Source organism: Geotrypetes seraphini, chromosome 11 (genome assembly GCF_902459505.1).
Source record: "Geotrypetes seraphini chromosome 11, aGeoSer1.1, whole genome shotgun sequence".
Taxonomy (NCBI): domain Eukaryota; kingdom Metazoa; phylum Chordata; class Amphibia; order Gymnophiona; family Dermophiidae; genus Geotrypetes; species Geotrypetes seraphini.
The window spans coordinates 26,930,337-26,948,724 of NC_047094.1; the positions used below are offsets into that span (position 1 = coordinate 26,930,337).

The window sequence follows — 18,388 nt, forward strand, 5'->3', positions numbered from 1 at the left end:
ATGCCAGATCTCCGGGAGAGGGAAGGGAAACGGAAGGGGAGAACAGAGATGGCAGACGGATGGTTAGCACGGAGAAAGGAGACCCTGGCAAGCAAGACAACAAGAGCCTGGGACCAACAAGATTTGAATATTGATCAGAGAACAAAAGGTAGAAAAAATAATTTTATTTTCTGTTTTGTGATTACAATATGTTAGATTTGAAAAGTGTACATGAGACAGCTTGAAATGGGAACTTTTCTATTTTTGTGAATGGCAAGGCTGAGTTCAGTTAAAATATATGCTTTATAAGAAAATATAATAATGTGTTTTATAAAGTTTATAAGCATTGCTGGCATACTCGGTGAGGTGTTCCTAGTGTTGGTGGTGGTGGTAGCATGTCAGTGTGTTGAGAGGAAGAGGTAGTCTGGGAAATTCTGCTGAGCAAACTCTGGGCCCATTTCCACCCCCAGTTAGTCCACTCCACTCAACTGGTTCACACACTGAGTGGGTCTTTGGGTGTTATTTCTGGGTAGTTGTTTTAGAATCTCTTCCAGTGGTTTGTCAGTATCTCCTTCTGGTCCAAGGAAGGAAACTTTGTCAACCTTAGCATTGACCTTCAGAATATGTTTGTAACAGCGCTGCTTGTGTGGCATTAGGCTATGTAGTGATCGAAAGAAAAAAACAGACCTTTGCACATTTTTGCACTATATGGTGGGTGTATGAGGAGATTCATTTCCTGCACAGTTAAGTCCATTTTTTCTACTGAATAATAGTATAGGTACAATGAAAGTAAATAGCAAAAATGTTTGAGTAGATAATTAAGGAAATCTTTTTTCATATTGCTTGCTTATGGACTGGGAAAAAAGACTGTTCAAGCAAATGTCTCCAGAACTGCTTTAATGGAAAAATGTGATTTTTTTTTTTTTTAAGTACTTTGTGAAATTTATTGTTGTTGTGAAATTTATTGTTATACTTTGTTTAAACTTAAAAAGCGGTGTCATTAACAGTGAATCTAATCGAAAAATCGATTCAACAGGGTGAATCGGATCGAATGAAATATTTTTCTCTGAATCGGGCAGCACTATTGGCTACCATGAGAATGGGCTACTGGGCATGATGGACCATTGGTGTGACCCAGTTAGGCTATTCTTATGTTATGTTCTCATCTGTAGGGGCCTTTGTTTTCACTTCTTATTTTAATGTATTTTTTTCCTGGGAACTTATCAGTGTTTTTTTTATAATGGGAACAAAAATGGAAGAGAATTAATGTGTGTGGAATGGGGGGGGGGTAACTAATTTCTTCAGCTAAATAATTCAATCCACTTCAAACAGACATAGGAGAACTCACGCACCATTCACACACCCTCCAACCAAAAACGTCAAAAGAAAAAAACTGTTCGACAACCTCCTAGCCATTCGAGCTGCAACACTTGACCCCCAACTCTACAACCTATTGACCTCTACCACAAACTACAAAACCTTAAAAAAAGAAATAAAAACCCTTCTATTAAAAAAACACATAAAACCAAACTAACATAATCAGAACTGTCCCAAGCATCACCTGCAACTACTCCATATGTACTTCTGATGTCATGACAATTCAGACATAATTTATGTTATGTTATGTTTGGAATAATGGTTACATAAATGAGGTTCAATAAAAGAAAATTTTCTGTGGGAGCATTTGTTGGAACTTCTGTTATCCTGATTTCTTCTATCTGTGGGCTTTCTTTAGCTAACCTACTTATCTGGGGCTTTCCACTTCTGCAGCTGCCCTTTTCACGGTCCACTTTGCGCTTGCACTCTCTGGGGAGGGGGGGTTGGGTCTGGGCTTGGTGGGGTAGGTGTGTCTGGTAGTTTTGTCTGGGTGGTGGCTGGGTGTTTCTTGGGTGCTTGTTGTGCGGATTGGTGTGTCTGGTGAGCGGTCTGGGTGTTGTTGCTTGTGGGGGTTTTTTTTCATTATAAAATATGGCTGAGGGTCTAGTCCGGCTTATTATTCTTGTGGGTTCTGGGGTGGGATTTGTTTGCTTGCCCCAAGTTTTGGCCTTTTGTTGTGTATTGCTATGCCTCTCATTGGCAATTTTCTCTTGGGAGAGGCTTGTTCATGCTTGTTGTTGCTGTTACTCTCATTCTGTGTTCTTTTTGATAATGTATAAGTTTCTGTACAGACCATGGTTGCTTGTCTGGACCTTTTGCCATTCTCAATAAAAATACTTTGGAAAAAAAAAAAAAAGAAAATTTTCACTGCCTGTTTCTATTCTGACCATTTATTCCATTTCATGGTTATTGCAAAAAAAAAAAAAAAAAAAAAAATTTTACATGAGGGGGGGGGGGGGGGGGGTGTCAAAAATGATGGGCCCCGGGTGCCACATACCCTAGGTACGCCACTGGTTATAGGAGTTGATCTAATTTACCCCTCCTTACAAAACTGCAATTTTAGTGTACATTGAGATGTGCTATATGAATGTATTTATGTATATATACACACAGTATATCTTAATGTACGCTAAAATTATTAATTTTATTTGGTATACTTATGAGAACTAAAAGTCAATTATCTGCAAGAAATAAGAAGCTACTTTTTTGTAATGACAGGGGTTGCCATGCAACTCATTTTAAGAAACTGGAAAAACTGGGATAGGTTGAGCTACACATTCTGGTGGAAATCTCAATGTTATACCTTTAAAATGGAGCGTTGCATGGCCATACAATGCGTTACAAGAGTTTTATGGATGTTTGGGAGCCATTGGCTAAATTTTGTAAGGAGGAATAAATTAGTTTTATTTTATAGACATGTAAACATACACATCCAGGTAGGGGGGAGGGTGGGGGGGGGAGGAAATGGAATGGGAACTTGATTTAGGGATTTCATGAATAGTTTTATTAAGGTTTTATTTTACTTGTATGTCAGGTGAGAGGGTGGGGATAATATAATTGTATGTTGAAGTCTGTAAGTTCCATTGTGCTTGTTTTTAAGTATCCATATTTGTGAATCATTTGTTGCACAATTGTAGTTGAAAAACTTAATAAACATTTTTTTAAAAAAATTCCATTCACTTATATGATAAGAATAGCCTTACTGGTCCATCAAGCCCAGTAGCCCGTTCTCACGGTGGCCAATCCAGGTCATTAGTACCTGGCCAAAACCCAAGGAGTAGCAATATTTCATGCTACCGATCCAGGGCAAGAAATGGCTTACCCATGTCTTTCTCAATAACAGACTATGGGCTTTTCCTCCAGGAACTTGTCCAAACCTTTCTTAAAAACAGCTATGCTAGATGAGATCTCGATCCAAGATGGCTGCCGCTTGCTGCTGCTGTGTGGACGCTTAGGAGTGTCTCGCTTACCTTCGGAAAATGCCCAAGAGAAGGGGAAGAAGCGTTGGTGGAGCTTCCCGACGCTCGGAGACCCCTCTGCCTGCAGTGGATGCCATTTTTAGGCGTCTCCTGAATGAGCAGGTTTCGTCGGGGAATCGCCCGCTGGGAGCGCTGGCAGAGAGTAGTGCCGCGGCGAACTCCCTTGGGCTAGAAGTCTCTCTGAGCCCCGACGTAAGGTCACCGCCCCTACAACCGTTGCCGCTGGGAGCAAGCTCACCGCGAGAGGAGAGCACGCCGGAGGAGGAAGTGTTTTCCTCTCGAGAGGCCAGTACGTCGGAAGGCTTGCAACTGAAGACAGCTGAAAGTGATTTACTCCTTTTAGAAAAACCGGTGGCAGGAACAACTCCAGCTAAAGGGGATCAAGGCTCCAGAGAGGTAAACCAGCCGAGTGAACATTTATTAACGACACAAGCAACTTTTGTTTCTCCTGTTAGACCTTCTGAAGTCACTCTAGACTCTCTTTGGGACTTAGTGTCCAATTTTGGAAATGCCCTTAACTTACAGGTAAAAAACTTGGATAAAGAAATACAAATCCAGAAAGAAGAGATAAAAACTTTAAAGGAAGAGACTGTATCATTGAAATTAGATATTCAAGAAGAAAAGAAGAATTTAAAAACAATTAAGAGTAACCAAGATTTATTCGTTAAAGATAATACGATTATGAAGAGAAAATTGGAAGCTTTAGATAACAATATTTGGATTAATGATTTGCATTTAATTAATTTTCCTAAAGTATTATCAATTTCTCCACGAGATATGATAAAGCGGTACTTTCTGGAAATCCTTAAAATACCTGAAAATTCCTTACCACCTCTTACAAAGGTTTACTATTTACCTATAAGAAATCAGGATTCTCAAAAGAAAGAAGACAAAGGAATACCACAGAAAGAACCCTTGGACGTTTCCACTTTGTTAGAGCAATCAGATAGAGAATTGGCTATCCCAGCCACTCTCTTATTGACTGTTGCTTTGGCCCCAGACAAGGATTGAATTCTTAAACTTTTCTTTAAAAATAGGGCCAAGGACTTTCTGGGTTTCCATATCCAGATATTTCCTGATGTCTCGAGAGAGACTCAGAAGAGAAGAAGGGAATTTTTAATGTTAAAACCAGGAGTGACTCAAATAGGGGGTTTATTCTTTCTTAGGTACCCTTGTAAATGTGTCATAAGATACCATTCCTTGAAATATGTATTTGTAGAACCAGCTCACTTGACTGCTTTCCTTTCTGTGAAACGTCTTGAGTCTGTAGAACCATCTGTACCCTTGTAACAATAATTAGCTCACTTCTCAGTAGCAGTTTAAGCGATTTTCCTTGTTAAAAAATGTTTTTCTTTAATTTAATTTCTACTCTTAACGTTAATCTTGGATCCTAATTTGAGGACTAGTGTGTGATTAAGTTATGATGTTTATTTTCTTTTATTATTTTGAATTACTTTCAGGCTTGAGAGTAAATAATACTATTATGTTCTCTTGATCTCACTTTCTGTACAAGATGATAAGCTTGTTAATAAATGTGTAAATTTCATAAATAAATAAAAAAACCAGCTATGCTATTCGCTCTTACCACAATATCTGGTATTGCATTCCAGAGCTTAACTATTCTCTTAGTGAAAATTTTTTTCCTCCTATTGGTTTTAAAAGTATTTCCCTGCAGTTCAAAAAAGTTCCAGGCCAGTTGACTGATTTGACCTGACTGAAAATCAGCAGTGCTTCCTGGTAGCAGAACTTGATGATTACAAAATATTCAGAAGTAAATTGACTTCACACAGAACACTTCCTAAACAAGAAAAATATTAAAACTTGTGCAGCTTATGATAGTATTTTAACAAGCTCATTGGCTATACACAATAATGTTAAGACCTTTTTTTGTATTATGGCAGTTAAAATTTTCCCTGTTCTTTTCCATTATACACGCAGGTCCGTTCCAAGAATTAAATGCAGAAGAGATTATTGAAGAGATAGGAAATATGTGGAGGATAATGTACAAACTGGCAAAAGCATTTGTTGATACTCCTGGACCTAAACGTGTAGCTGAAAATGTCAAAATTAAAATAGACAAGTTTAAAATGCATCTTCCCGTCATCTCTGTTATCTGCAATCCAGGACTGAAGGCTAGACATTGGAATCAGGTGCTGTAACTATTATTTAAATTTTGAGAAAAAGCCCTATATGCTATTTCTTTATTTGCATGCAGTGGTGTAGTGAGGGAAGTTTGTGCCTGGGGCAAAGGTGCCCAGCATTGCTGCGCTGTGCGCATCTTACACTTCCCCCCATTATCACTGTGCCATGCACCCTTCTCTGTGACCCTCCTTCCATACCTCTTCAAATCTTCGTCAGCTGCCAGCCTCATCCTTCTCTCTGACATCATTTCCTGATCCTCATGAACAGGAAGTGACATCAGGGGGAGGGATGAGATGCTGCTCATGGCTGGCGAAGATTTGAAAAGGTGCAAGTAGGGGGAAGAGGAGAGGGACATACAATTGGGATGAGCACTGTATTCATATCTGGCTTCTGACCAGGTTGGAAGAGTCAGGAGTAGGCATCTGTAACAGACAACCTGTTGTGCAGTCTGTCTTGACTTTCTAGGAGAGGTCAGCACTCAGAAACACCACCACAGTGGTATAGGAACAAAACACTTTTTATGTCTATATAGTTTGCCTCACACATTATAACAAAGCTTGGCTTACCTCTGCCAAATTGCGTCTACCTCAGACCTCTACTTTCTCCTGGGACCTCTCTCTAACCGAGTCAAGTCTGGGCAGAAATACTCCTTTCTGACACCCGCCTCTCTGACTCAGCACTGAGCCAAGCAGTGCAGGCTCCTCTGGGACGTGTAGTCCTTAATCCAGGAGTGCCCACACTTTTTGGCTTGCGAGCTACTTTTAAAATGACCAAGTCAAAATGATCTACCAACAATAAAATTTTAAAAAACACAAAGCATACTGTACGCAGAGAAAATGTTAATTATCATTTGTATTTGGGGTTTTTCCAGAGGTCAAGGCAGATGACTTTAAAATATGCAATGTCACCTCAGTAACAACTGTACAAAAATAGACAAATATACCCCCTCCCCTTTTACTAAACCGTGATAGCGTTTTTTAGCACAGGGAGCTGCGCTGAATGCCCCTTGCAGCTCCCTGTGCTAAAAACCACTATCGCGGTTTAGTAAAAGGGGGCCATAGTGCAAAATATAGACAGCAGATATAAATTCTCAAAACGGACACATTTTGATCACTAAATTGAAAATAAATCATTTTTCCTACCTTTTTGTCTGGTGATTTCATGAGTCTCTAGTTGCACTTCCTTCTTCTGTAAATCCAATATGTCTTTCTTTCTTTCTGTCTTTCCTTCTTTTTGCCCCCTCCCCTTTTCTTTCTGTCTCTCTTTTTCCCTCCCCCTGCCCTCTCTTTATTTCTGCATTTCTCTCTCCCCCTGCCTGTCTGTCTTTCTTTCTCTCTCCCCCTGTCCCTTCTTTATTTCTGTCTTTCTTTCTATCTCCCCCTGCCTGTCTTTCTTTCTCTCTCCCCCTGACCCCCAAGCCATCGCGCCGATTCTCCACTTCTCCGAATCTTTTTTTCTGTCCCTGCCACCCCCCCTCCCTCTAAGCCACCATGCTGATTTCTTCCTGCTTCCCCAAGCCAGGCCTGGTGTGTACAAGCACCGGGCCCACAAGCCTTCACCTCCGACGTCAATTCTAATGTCGGAGAGGAAGTTCCAGGCCATCCAGGCAGTGATTGGCTGGCCCAGAACTTTCTCTCCGACATCAGAATTGATGTCGGAGGTGAAATCTTGTGGGTCCAGCGCTTGTACGCGCCTCGCCTCGCTCAGGGAGGAAGGAAGAACAAAATCGCAAAGTCAACACGATCGACTTGCATTGTCTTTGCGATCTACTGGTTGATCGTGATTGATCATTTGAGCACCCCTGCCTTAGTCCTTCTCAGATACATGGTGTCCTCTGCTGCCCAGCATCTAAGAATCCCTTCCTCTGCCACATCATCTAAGAATAAAAATGTTTTAAGATCCACTTTAAATTTTTGTAAAGATGTTTTGAAACCTGAGATGTTGAAGTAGCATATTCCAAAGTTCAGGGCCTTGTACTGAAAATATTGAACTTCATGTAGTGTCAAGTATAGGGTTACCAGATTTCCTCTGTAAAAAAGGATGATACCTGGCCCCGTCCCATTCTACCCCAGCCCTGCCCCACCCTCCACAAACCTCACATCTCCTTCCCCAAGTCCGGGGCCACATCTGGAGGACATGCATGTAATGTGATGTCTACACATGCGCAGACACCCTCCAGACCTATCCCTGAGCTTGGGGTCTTCCAAAACCTGGACAAACTGCCAGATTTTGGAAATCCCTCTAGGCATCTGGACAGTCCTCTAAAAAAAGGACATGTCTATGTTTCCCCAGGTGTCTGGTAACCCTAGTCAAGTACTACCTCTTGAAAGAAAGAAACAAGTAATTTATTTGGGTGTGCTGAGCTAAGTGTCCTAGAAGAATGAAATGGAGTTAGGAGCCTAGAAAGTTAGGGTGGCTCCTCAGAATTGTGAATTTAAAAAAACAGAAGTAAGATTAGGGTTACCAGATTCTACATATGTAAAATCCAGCCCCATAGACCTGCCCCCCCCCCCCCCGCCAGTCTCACCCATCCCCTCCCTGTTATGCCCATGGCATGCCCCAGCCTCACCCCTCACCCTGCCCCCTCAGCCTGCTCGTCTCGGTCGGGAGAGAGGGAACAGAGAAAAGGACGGGCACCTGCAACCTTTACAAAGACCATGCCCGGGGCCGACCATCCCCCCTGCACCCCCCTTAATACGCCAATGACTGTTATATAAAGGGTTAAGAGAATAAAAATTAACAGGAAGAAGTACCAAGAACCCAACAAAATGCCATAATTACCTTTATTGGTACTCCTAGAAGCAGTCGTGTCATTTTCTTGAAGCCACTGGACTGGGTAGGAGTGACTGGGCCTCACTCTTGCCAAAGGACCTTCTCACCCCTCCTCTCCAAACCACAACTGCATTTCAAGATAGCTCCTGGAACTTGAGGGAGGCGGGGGGGGGGGTCTGCTTCTGGGAGGAGGGGCTTAAGGTGGGTCTGCAGCTGGGGGGAGGGGTACCCTGTTTTGCTGGCCCTGGAGCATTGGACTATATGTTCCCAGGCTATGGGAATAATGTTGCTTGCAAGCAGCATTATTCTCATAACCTGAGATTCAGCAACTGCAGTACTGGGATCCCACAGACAATCAAGGTGTGGTATAAAGCAAACTTTTACCCTACCATGATGAAGTCCTCTCTTTTGATCAGCAAACAAGGAAAAACAATTGGCAAATGCAAAATATAACTCCAAGAACCATATGTTGATTAGAACCCAAGGCATGAATGATTTATTGATGAGATATTGGTGAGAAATTGATAGTTTCAGCCCAGGTCAGTGGGTTATAGATGAGATGAATTAACAGAAAGCATAGAAAAAACTGGAAAAGCAGACATTTATAGATTCTGTAAGGAAGCATTAGAAACAATTGCTTTTCTCATAGCTGGCCACAAAGTTCTGACGGGAGAAAATCTATATACAGAAAGATACAATAATGTGGTTTGCCTCATCTGTGGGAAACCTTGCAAACGTTACAACACAACTGTTCTGGAAAAGCACCAGGATGAAGACACTAACCTCCAAATTCTGTATAGGACACCTTAAGTTGTGTGCGCAAATTGGTGTGCACAGCCAATTTGCACGCACAACTTAATTATTTAACAGGCATAATTGGCAATTAACACTACATAACCAATGTAAATTGGCACTAATTAGAAGTTACATGCACATATAGGCAGATTCTATAAAGTGCTGTGTGCCAGTTCTAGTGTGCAAATGTGAAAAGAGGGTGTAGCCAGGGGAGGAGCATGGGCAGATTGTGGGCATTCCTAAAATCTATGCACATTGTTATAGAATATGCCTGATGCGTGCACAAGTTAGGTGCAGGTATTTAGGTCTGTTTTCCTTCACCTAAAGGGTGCACTTATCAGTTATGCTGTGCACTGCCACTAAGTGCAAATTTATAAGGTACCTTTTATAGAATCATGCTAAGCGCTGTTCTAGTCAGTGCCAATTTTTTTACGTGCCATATATAGAATATGGCCCTAAGAGAATTATGGAGAATGTAAAGGTCATGATCACCTTTGACATTTCAATTGTCACCAATAAAAAACTTGATGCAAGAAAACAGACACGAGAAAGGAGAAAAACACGAGAATAGCGTCAATTATTTATTTATTTAGATTTTTATCCCATCCTCCCAGTAGCTCAGAAAGGCCTACAAGCAAACATTCACGGTGGAGTACATTTGGACAATACAGAGACTATACAGTAGTTTAAGTACAAGGACTATACGGCAATTTAAGTACAGGTTAAGAGTGTACTATACAGCAATTTAAGTAGAGGTTCAGAATGGAGAAGAGAGGGTAGAAGGGAGGGGGAGTTTAGGGGGGTGAGGGGTAGACTGTGGTTGTAATTTTAGTTGAAGAGGAGGGTCTTTACCGCTTTCCAGAAGGTCATCAATGAGTTCTGTAATCTGATTTGCGGGGTGAATTGGTTCCAGAGTTGGGGGATGAAGTGGCTGTAGGAGCATTTGCGGGCGGTTTCTGATAGGAGGGACCTTCTTCCTGAAGGCGGATGCATAGGCGTTTCTCCATAATAGAAGTGTCAGTGCTGAGTGATCATGCCGTGCATCAAGTAGAGAAAAAGAAGATCCTTAAACAGTGTCAGTTATCAAGGGCAAAGTGGCAGGAGGATACAGAAAGATTTCCTGTTGTATTGAGTGCCACAGTCTTGATCCACAGGCACAGCCCTGGAATCCTAAGGAATAGATAAGTGCAGTTTCACACTTATTAGTGCACTTTGCTGTGTTTGTTCTATGGAATATCTCACATTTAAGTAATTTAAAATAAATGTTTAGTAGATAAGATTTAGGAATAGGAAGGTTGGGGATGGGGGGCGGAGGAACAAATGATTATAAGATTAGGATTGGTGAAGTAGTTTCTGAAATAGCTGTGTGCTATAAGAAGCCCCATGATCCCTTTCCCATGTTGAATTTCTGATGTTCCTCTCCGGTTAGTTTAAGTTCTTAAAAATAAATTTTAAGAGAGTACACGTTAAAGAGCAATCTGGTGTATGGGATGTTAAGAAAATATTTTGATAGTCTCACTAGCCACACAGAACGTTTGCCAAAACCACTCTAGGAACAAAAATTTATCTTAATACAAAACGAGCCTCAGAAACACCAAACAGAGAACAAAGTCCTGCTCCTAAATGAGCCATAAACGACTCCCAAATGTTCAAATCACAGGCTCCTCTAACCGGGGAGAAAAACCCAGTAAAAAAACTCAAAAGGCAAAAACCTAATGAGAAAAACCTGTTCTTCTACCCACCGGTTACGCAAAATACCAAAAAGAAAGAAAAACCCTCAAACCTTGGTCATGACAAATGCCCAAAAAATAGCAAAAAAAGGAAAACCCCAAATCACACAGATTTTAGTCAGAACAGCTGCTCCCCCAGTCCTTAGCTCCAAAAAGTAGCAGTTGCAGTCCCAAAGGCTCCAACCGTGATCATAAACACACTGTCCATAATACAGGATCACAATCCAAATAAAGCATGAGGAGCAGAACACAATCTTCCCCCTTCCCCCTTCCCCCTCTTTGTTTTCTCCTTTTTTTTGCATTTGTTATGACCAAGGTCTGAGGGTTTTTCTTTCTTTTTTTGTATTTTGGGTAGAAGCACAGGTTTTTCTCATTAGGTTTTTGCCCTTTGAGTTTTTTTACTGTGTTTTTCTTCCCAGTTAGAGGAGCCTGTGATTTGAACATTTGGGAGCCATTTATGGCTCATTTAGGAGTGGGGCTTTGGGCTAGATTCACAAAGCAAACCGATCATATATTGATCAGTTTGTGACCTGATTTTACTCTGGCCCAATTCACTTACCTCTCTGCCGATCCGATTCTGATCTGTGCATCCAAATGAGGGGAATGGCATGCAAAGTAGGCAGGGATGTGATTCACTAACCAAATTTTGCAAACCGACTGGGCTGGCCTATCAACCCAAGAAGTGGCTTGCATGTGAGGACCAACCACAAACGTCCTTTCCCACTCTCCAGCTCCATTGCCGCCCTGCTCTCTGCACGCTCTGTTCTCTGCTGCCCTGATCTGGCTGCCTTTATTCTGTAGAAGCCCTGGGGGGGTGGGGAAGAGCAGTGGCTTTTGGCCGTCCTGCTCTTTGCCCTTCTCCTGCCTTTCAGCCCTGACTGATCTCTGCTTCCTTCCCTGCAATGCGAGCCTGTGTGTTTAAAGCGGGGTTGCACTACGCAGTGCAGCCCCGCTTTAAACCTGCGGGCTCGCACTGCAGGGAAGGCAGCAGAGAGCAGGAGAGTCAGGGCCAGTGAGTCACCGGGGATCACCCTTCAAGACAACCTTAGTTGAAGAATAGCAGGAGAGCCGGGGCCCCAAAATAACCCCCCCCCCCACACACACACACACACTCAAAAAAAGCAGCAAACACGAACGCATGCGCAGACCATCTACAGGGGAAGCAGTGATCCGTGTCGGCAGATGAGGGCGTTCCTCCAATCACCCCCATTAGAATATTTTTGGTTTCTGAATCCTTCGGATCTGCCCAGATCGGACACGGATCGGGAAGGTTAGTGAATCTAGCCATTTTGTTCTCTGCTTGGTGTTTCTGAGGCTCATTTTATATTAAGATAAATTTTTGTTCCCAGAGTGGTCTTCGCAAATGTTCTGTGTGCCCAGTGTCAAAGCAGCTCCTGATTGGTGAGGCCAGACTTTAGTACAGGAAGAGACAGTTGGAGCATACTGCGAGTGATTTCCTTCACTCGCCGGCGCTCCGGCTGTCCTCTCCTGCCTCTCTGGCTGCCCTCTCCTGCCCGGTCATTCGTGGTTGGAAAATACCATGAATGACCGGGATCGTGAATCGCGGACTGCGAATTTGCGAGGGAGCACTGCATATAAAATTTTACATTTAAACTCTGTAATAAATGTCCTAAAGGGGAAATGTAGATGTTGAATGGTCAAATATATTTTATTGAGCAATCAAGAAAACAACAAAGTAACACAAGAAGTACAAAACCAGCTCAAAAAGTTTGAAATATCCCCCAAAAGAACCTCCCCCCCCAAACCCCAACCAAAACACCCCCCCCCCTCCCCATTCCCACCCCTGGGTCCTCCTTCCAAACACAAAATAACAAAGAATCAGAATAGCAAATTATACACGAAAAGTAACAAGGTAAGTACAAACAAAAGCATCAATTAAGTATCCGGCTATGAGCCAGAGGGGTCAAAGTAGTCCAGAAAGGTTCCCAAGTGGTCTGGAAAAGACGGCCCTGGCGAGATGACAAATCAGTCACATCCCGTCGCTCCCACATCAAGAGAACAATCATACGGCTCCTCCAAAGGGAATAGTCCGGAGCCTCAGCTTCAAGCCATTTCAGCAGGATGCATTTCAGAACAATCAGAATAGACCACTTGAGGAAAGCTGCAACTCCCTTGGAACGTGGAAAGTAGTGAGGAATAGTCCCAAACAAAACCAAAGGGGAACTGCGAATAGTGACATGCCAAAGATTCTCCACAAAAGCAAATATAGCAGTCCAAAAAAGCTGTACCTGAGGACAAGTCCAAAACATGTGTCCTAAGCTGGCTTCCGGAGCCTGACAACGAAGGCAGGCTGCGTGGAGACGGAAGTGAGCCTTTTAGGAGAAATATACAAACGAAAAATCAATTTAAAATGTTGCTCCCAAAAGGTAGTGTATTTACAAAAAGCAGGCAGTCTACGGACAGCCTGAAGGAGTATGTCAGAAGGCAAATCAACAGCAAGATCACCTGACCAAGCATCTCGCAGCCGAGAATGGTCAAACAAAGGGCATTCATCTTTCAAGTGGCGATGATGAAACGTGAGGGGGACCGGTTGTTGAGAACCAAGAGTAAAGGCCGTAGACAAAATCTCATGACAGGAGGCCTGCAAGGAGCTAGAAGGTAAGGAAGAAATGTAATGATGGAGTTGCATGTAAGCAAAATAGTCAGCAGGAGGGAGATCAAATTCTGCTTGCAACTGAGCAAAAGATTTAGGGGTGCCTTCATCAGTAACCAAGTGAAATAGATATCGAATTCCCTTTGTTTCCCACCGAGCAAAACTCGGCCCATCAATCCCAGGCAAGAAAGAACCATTAAAATGAATAGGCAGAAAGGGAGAGACAGAGGGAGAAAGAGTGTGAAATTTACAGACCCAACGCCAAACCTTTCGCAAGGGTCGATGTAATGCTTTCATAGAAAGAGACTCAGGTTCAAGAGAAGGGATAGAATGAAGATAGGCACTAAAATGAGTAGAATGAAAACAGGAAAGTTCCAGAGAGGAGTTAGTAAACGCTGAAGTACCCCTAAAGAGATCATTAATATGCCTCATTCCACAACCAACTGTCAAATATCGGAGATTCAATAAGCCCAAGCCACCTCTGTACCAGGGAGTCGCCGCCCGCTTATAAGACAAATGAGGTCTCTTACCAGCCCAAATAAATTTCTGGACCAGTCGCTCCAATCTGCGCTCGTCACGAAACGTCAAAGGGGAAGGACCTGAAAATGTAGATGTTGAATAAGGTAGGCGATACCGGAGAACCTTGGGGCACACTGGATAGGTTGCTCCATGAATTACAATAGTTACCATCACAAATCACTCGATATGATATAATTGGTCTCTAAATTGCTTACAGTTCATGCCTGCTAACATTGTGATGCTTGTTTCTAAATAAGTTCTCTGGGTTTGTGTGTACTGTGATAGTAATAAGAACCTCACTCCTAAGCCTCAGGGTATGTGCAATATGATCTCAATGCATCGGTTTTACTGCTAAGGTTTGCTACAGTACTTGCATCTTACCAAAGATGGTTTCCTTCCGGAGATCATAGGCTGCAATCTATATACTTATAAAATCGGATGTATCTGTCTGTGTGTGTATGTATGTATGTTCCAGCGTAACTCTGAAATGCATTTGGAGCATTGAGCTTGGGTATCAAATTTCTGCCTCTCAATGGCCACGTTTTTGGTCTTGGAGAATAAAACCACAAGGGCAGCATCTATGAGACAGACTTGGTTTTTTTTTGCTGCATAGAGCTTTATGGACCCCAGTTCATTTACAGAAGTTAGATAGTGCAAGATCCAATAGATGCTGGCATTGTGGTTTAGAAGTTGGGACATTAGAGCATTTGATATTTTTTTGTACCTGTATAAATGCCTTTTGGAAGTTAATTTGGCCCCAAATTAATTCATTGTTAGAAAATCATGTTGCCCTTTCATATGATACTATATTATTTGGTACTTCAATGAGATTTAAAAGCCAAATTTCAGCAAATAATAATAAACTTTTATTAATATTAACAGGGGTTGCCATTCAGCAGATTACAGGGAATTGGAAAGATTATATTATACTTTTTGGTGGAATTCAGTGTGTCTTATTTATAAAATGGAAAGGGTATTTGCTCTACAATAAGGCAATTATAATAAGTTTAAAAAGATTTGGGGGCCATTGACGATTTATTCTGATGATCAGACATCTTAAACACCTAAATATTGGACAAGATAAGGGGGGGGGGGTGGGATTATGAAGGATAATAATTGATAATTGTTATTTATTAGTATATGGATGGGAAGGGTGGGCTTCTTATATAATTATCTATTTGGAATATTACAAATAAGAATGTCAAGTGATTAATTAAGATATTTATGAATGATTGTTGTACACTTGTAATTTTTGAAAATGAATAAAGATTTAAAAAAAAAAAGAAATGCATAGACAGATTTCAACCAAACTTGGTATACATAATACTTACTATCTGGGGAAAAATACTGTGGGGGTGGGGGTGACATTTAAATTTTTTTAAAAATGACAGATATTAGTGTCTACCCCATAGTTTTTGGGCTTGCTGAGATGAATACTGACACTCCTGATGCTGTTTAAGTCCAAGTTAAGCCCCATAAAGAGGGACATTCCTGTAGGACATGTGGGGAATGGGCCATGTGAGGGGTGGGACATTTTGGGATAAATAAATATCTAGGCATATGGGACAAAGGGGACATGGGGGGCTGAGACATGTGGAGCTGGGACATTTTGGGATAAATAAATATCCAGCTTAGTAATCGGCTAGTATATTATATATTGAACATCCTGTGAACTCCAGAAGGAAATTTTTCTTTGGTTTGATGGAAATATTGTAGCAAACCTTAGCAGTACATTTGAGAGATTGAGAGTTTGTTCCACATACCCTGGTATAGGAGTGAGGTTTATTTTTGTCACAGTATGCACAGACTTCTTTGGAAACAGGCACCACAATATTAGCAGGAGTTAATTTTGAGCAATATGGTGACCAATAATGTGAACAAGGGCAGCATATTTGAGTTTTTGCAAAATTAAGACATTCTCATGTGAACACTCTAGAAAAATATTTCTCTTGATCATGATAGGATCTTACATAAACTCAGCTCTATTACCCCCTCTTTTACAAAGTCGTGCTTGCGTTTTTAGCTCCAGCCACGGCGGTAAGAACTCCGATGCTCATAGAATTCCTATGAGCATTGGGAGTCCTTACCGCCACAGCCGGTGCTAAAAATGCTAGTGCGGCTTTGTAAAGGAGGGAGTTTGGTTAAAGTTATTGCATGATGTGTCATGGTGTACATTACTTTGGTGGCTAGATTGGTCAAATGCTGTATTTTCAATGCAATCACACTCCAAAAGTTGTATAATTGAGAACAAGTGTCAGCTATTTTGCCTTATTTTCCAGATCAGTGAAGCAGTTGGGTTTGAGATAAAACCTGAAGAAGATACATCTCTTTATAAGATGCTGGAATTTGGACTATCAAAGCATATTGACAAGTAAGAAATATATCCTAATAGTTGTGTTCTATGGAAGAAAGCATACTTTTGATATTTTATAAGCAATCCATCATAAAAATAGATCTACAGATATAACATAACGTATCATTACAAAATTACAGCAGCAATGATCTTACTGAGAACAGCCGAGATGGACCCACTATGCCAGCAGCATTTTGCAAAGATACAGTATGTGTTTCGGTAGTTGCAAATTAAGTTATGCATTTTGAGCTGATAGAGTAAGAAGGGCTTTTACTAGGGCTGCAGACTTAGGGCAGGATTCACTAAACCTCCAAACCGTGCACGATCCGTTTCCTATTGCATGCCGGCCGACTGATTCAGTAAAAGCCTGCATGCAAATGGGGACGATCGTTAGCACGCCCCTACCCACGACCAGAGTGATCCCCGCTCATGCGCACACCCTGACAGTAGTGACAGGAGAAGCAGCCTCCTGTCACTAATGTGTGTTCATTCTGCCGCCCCTCAATATCTCTCCTCGTTTCTCTCTCCTTATACACCTCCCAGAGAACTCCATTCCTCAGATAAGTCACTCCTAGCCTTACCCTTTTCCTCCACTGCCAATTCCAGACTTCATTCCCTTCATCTAGCTGCCCTCTATGCCTGGAATAAATTACCCAAGTTTGCCTGTCAAGCTCCTTCCCTGCCCTTGTTTAAAAGCAGACTGAAAACCCACCTTTTGATATAGCCTTCAATCCTTAACCCTACTCCTCTGACCTCCAATCCAGCCAGCTGATTAACTGTTTCCCTTAACTGTACTCATGACATCCTGTTTGTCTGTCTTGGCTGTTTAGAGTGTAAGTTTTTTCGAGCAGGGACTGTTTCTTCTTCTTTGTGACTCTGTGCAGCACTGCATGTGTCTGATAGCGCTATAGAAATAATTAATAATAGTACTAGTAGTAAAATGGGCACAGCCACTGACTCTCAAGCCTTGTGTTGAAGGACTGAGGCTGAGATAGACACTAAAGAATGACACGGGATGGTTAGAACATAAGACCCTAAGCGTTGCCATACTGGGACAGACAGAAAGTCCATCAAGCCCGGTATTCTGTTTCCAGCAGTGGCCAACCCGGGTCCCAAATACCTGGCAGAAACCCAAAGATAGCAACATTCCTGAGCTGAGATTGTGATGTCATAATGCTTTATTCCACCAATGCCTAAGAGCCAACCTCATCGGTGATGTCACAATGGCTTCATTATCCTATACATGGCTTACATAAGAATCAGAGTATGAATGGGCCCAGCCAGTGACCCTCAAGCCATGCATTGAAGAATGCTGGTGTGGAAGGACTGAGGTTGAGAGACACTAAAGAATGACACGGTTATCCATAGGGTCAAGGACAGTGACAAATTCTGTCACCATGTCTTAAGGGATAATAGCAGGGATGGGAGATCAGAGGTAATCAGAGCCCTTTCTGCCACCCTCCAAAGTTTGGTGCTCTCAACAATCTACTAGTTTGCCTAATGGTAGCACCATCCTATACTTGTTGACTGTTTCTCTATAAAATATTAGTAGCTAGTTCCTGTAGACTATGGAAAAGAATTCACACATGTTCAGAAACTGGAAGATTAAATGGTTTTATTTTTAATGAAGTTTGCTTTATCAGCTTTTGTAGAAACTGCAGAATTCATTAAAAGTTAGTAAAACCGAGTCCTTTTTTTTGTCATCTAGGCTGGAGCAGATTGGAGCCACCGCCAGTAAAGAGTATTCTTTAGAAAAAGCAATGACTAAAATGAAAACCGAATGGGTTAATATGAACTTCGCGTTTGTTAAATACAGGGACTCTGTGAGTTAACATCATTCATTTAGCAAATAAGTAAATTGTTCCAAAGATTGTTGTTTCAAATAATGTTTAGATGGAAAAAAAAGCATATTTTTAATAGGTACTTGCAATTTGTTTCATTCCTGAATTTATTGTGGTATTTTTAAAAAAATTTTATAAATCCATTTATTGTGATCTAGTAAATGACTTCAAATGCCATAAATGCTCTGGGTAACCTGACATATTTAATGCACGTTAAACTCTCTTATTAAAATATGTACCCTCATGTACCCATATAGAGCATAGCCAAGCAGTTGTGCTCTATATGT

The 18,388-nt window shown here is 41.6% G+C and overlaps 1 protein-coding gene across 4 annotated transcripts in view; it reads left to right on the top strand.

Annotated features, from left to right (window-relative positions):
* The window catches only part of DNAH3 (dynein axonemal heavy chain 3), a 294,020-nt gene that overhangs the window by 86,937 nt on the left and 188,695 nt on the right, over positions 1-18,388 (top strand). For all 4 annotated transcript variants that reach the window (XM_033963933.1, XM_033963934.1, XM_033963935.1 and 1 more), the window contains 3 exons: positions 5,274-5,485; positions 16,187-16,278; positions 17,969-18,083. In XM_033963933.1, the coding sequence (XP_033819824.1) occupies positions 5,274-5,485; positions 16,187-16,278; positions 17,969-18,083 (419 nt within the window). The remainder of the gene's footprint in view (positions 1-5,273; positions 5,486-16,186; positions 16,279-17,968; positions 18,084-18,388) is intronic.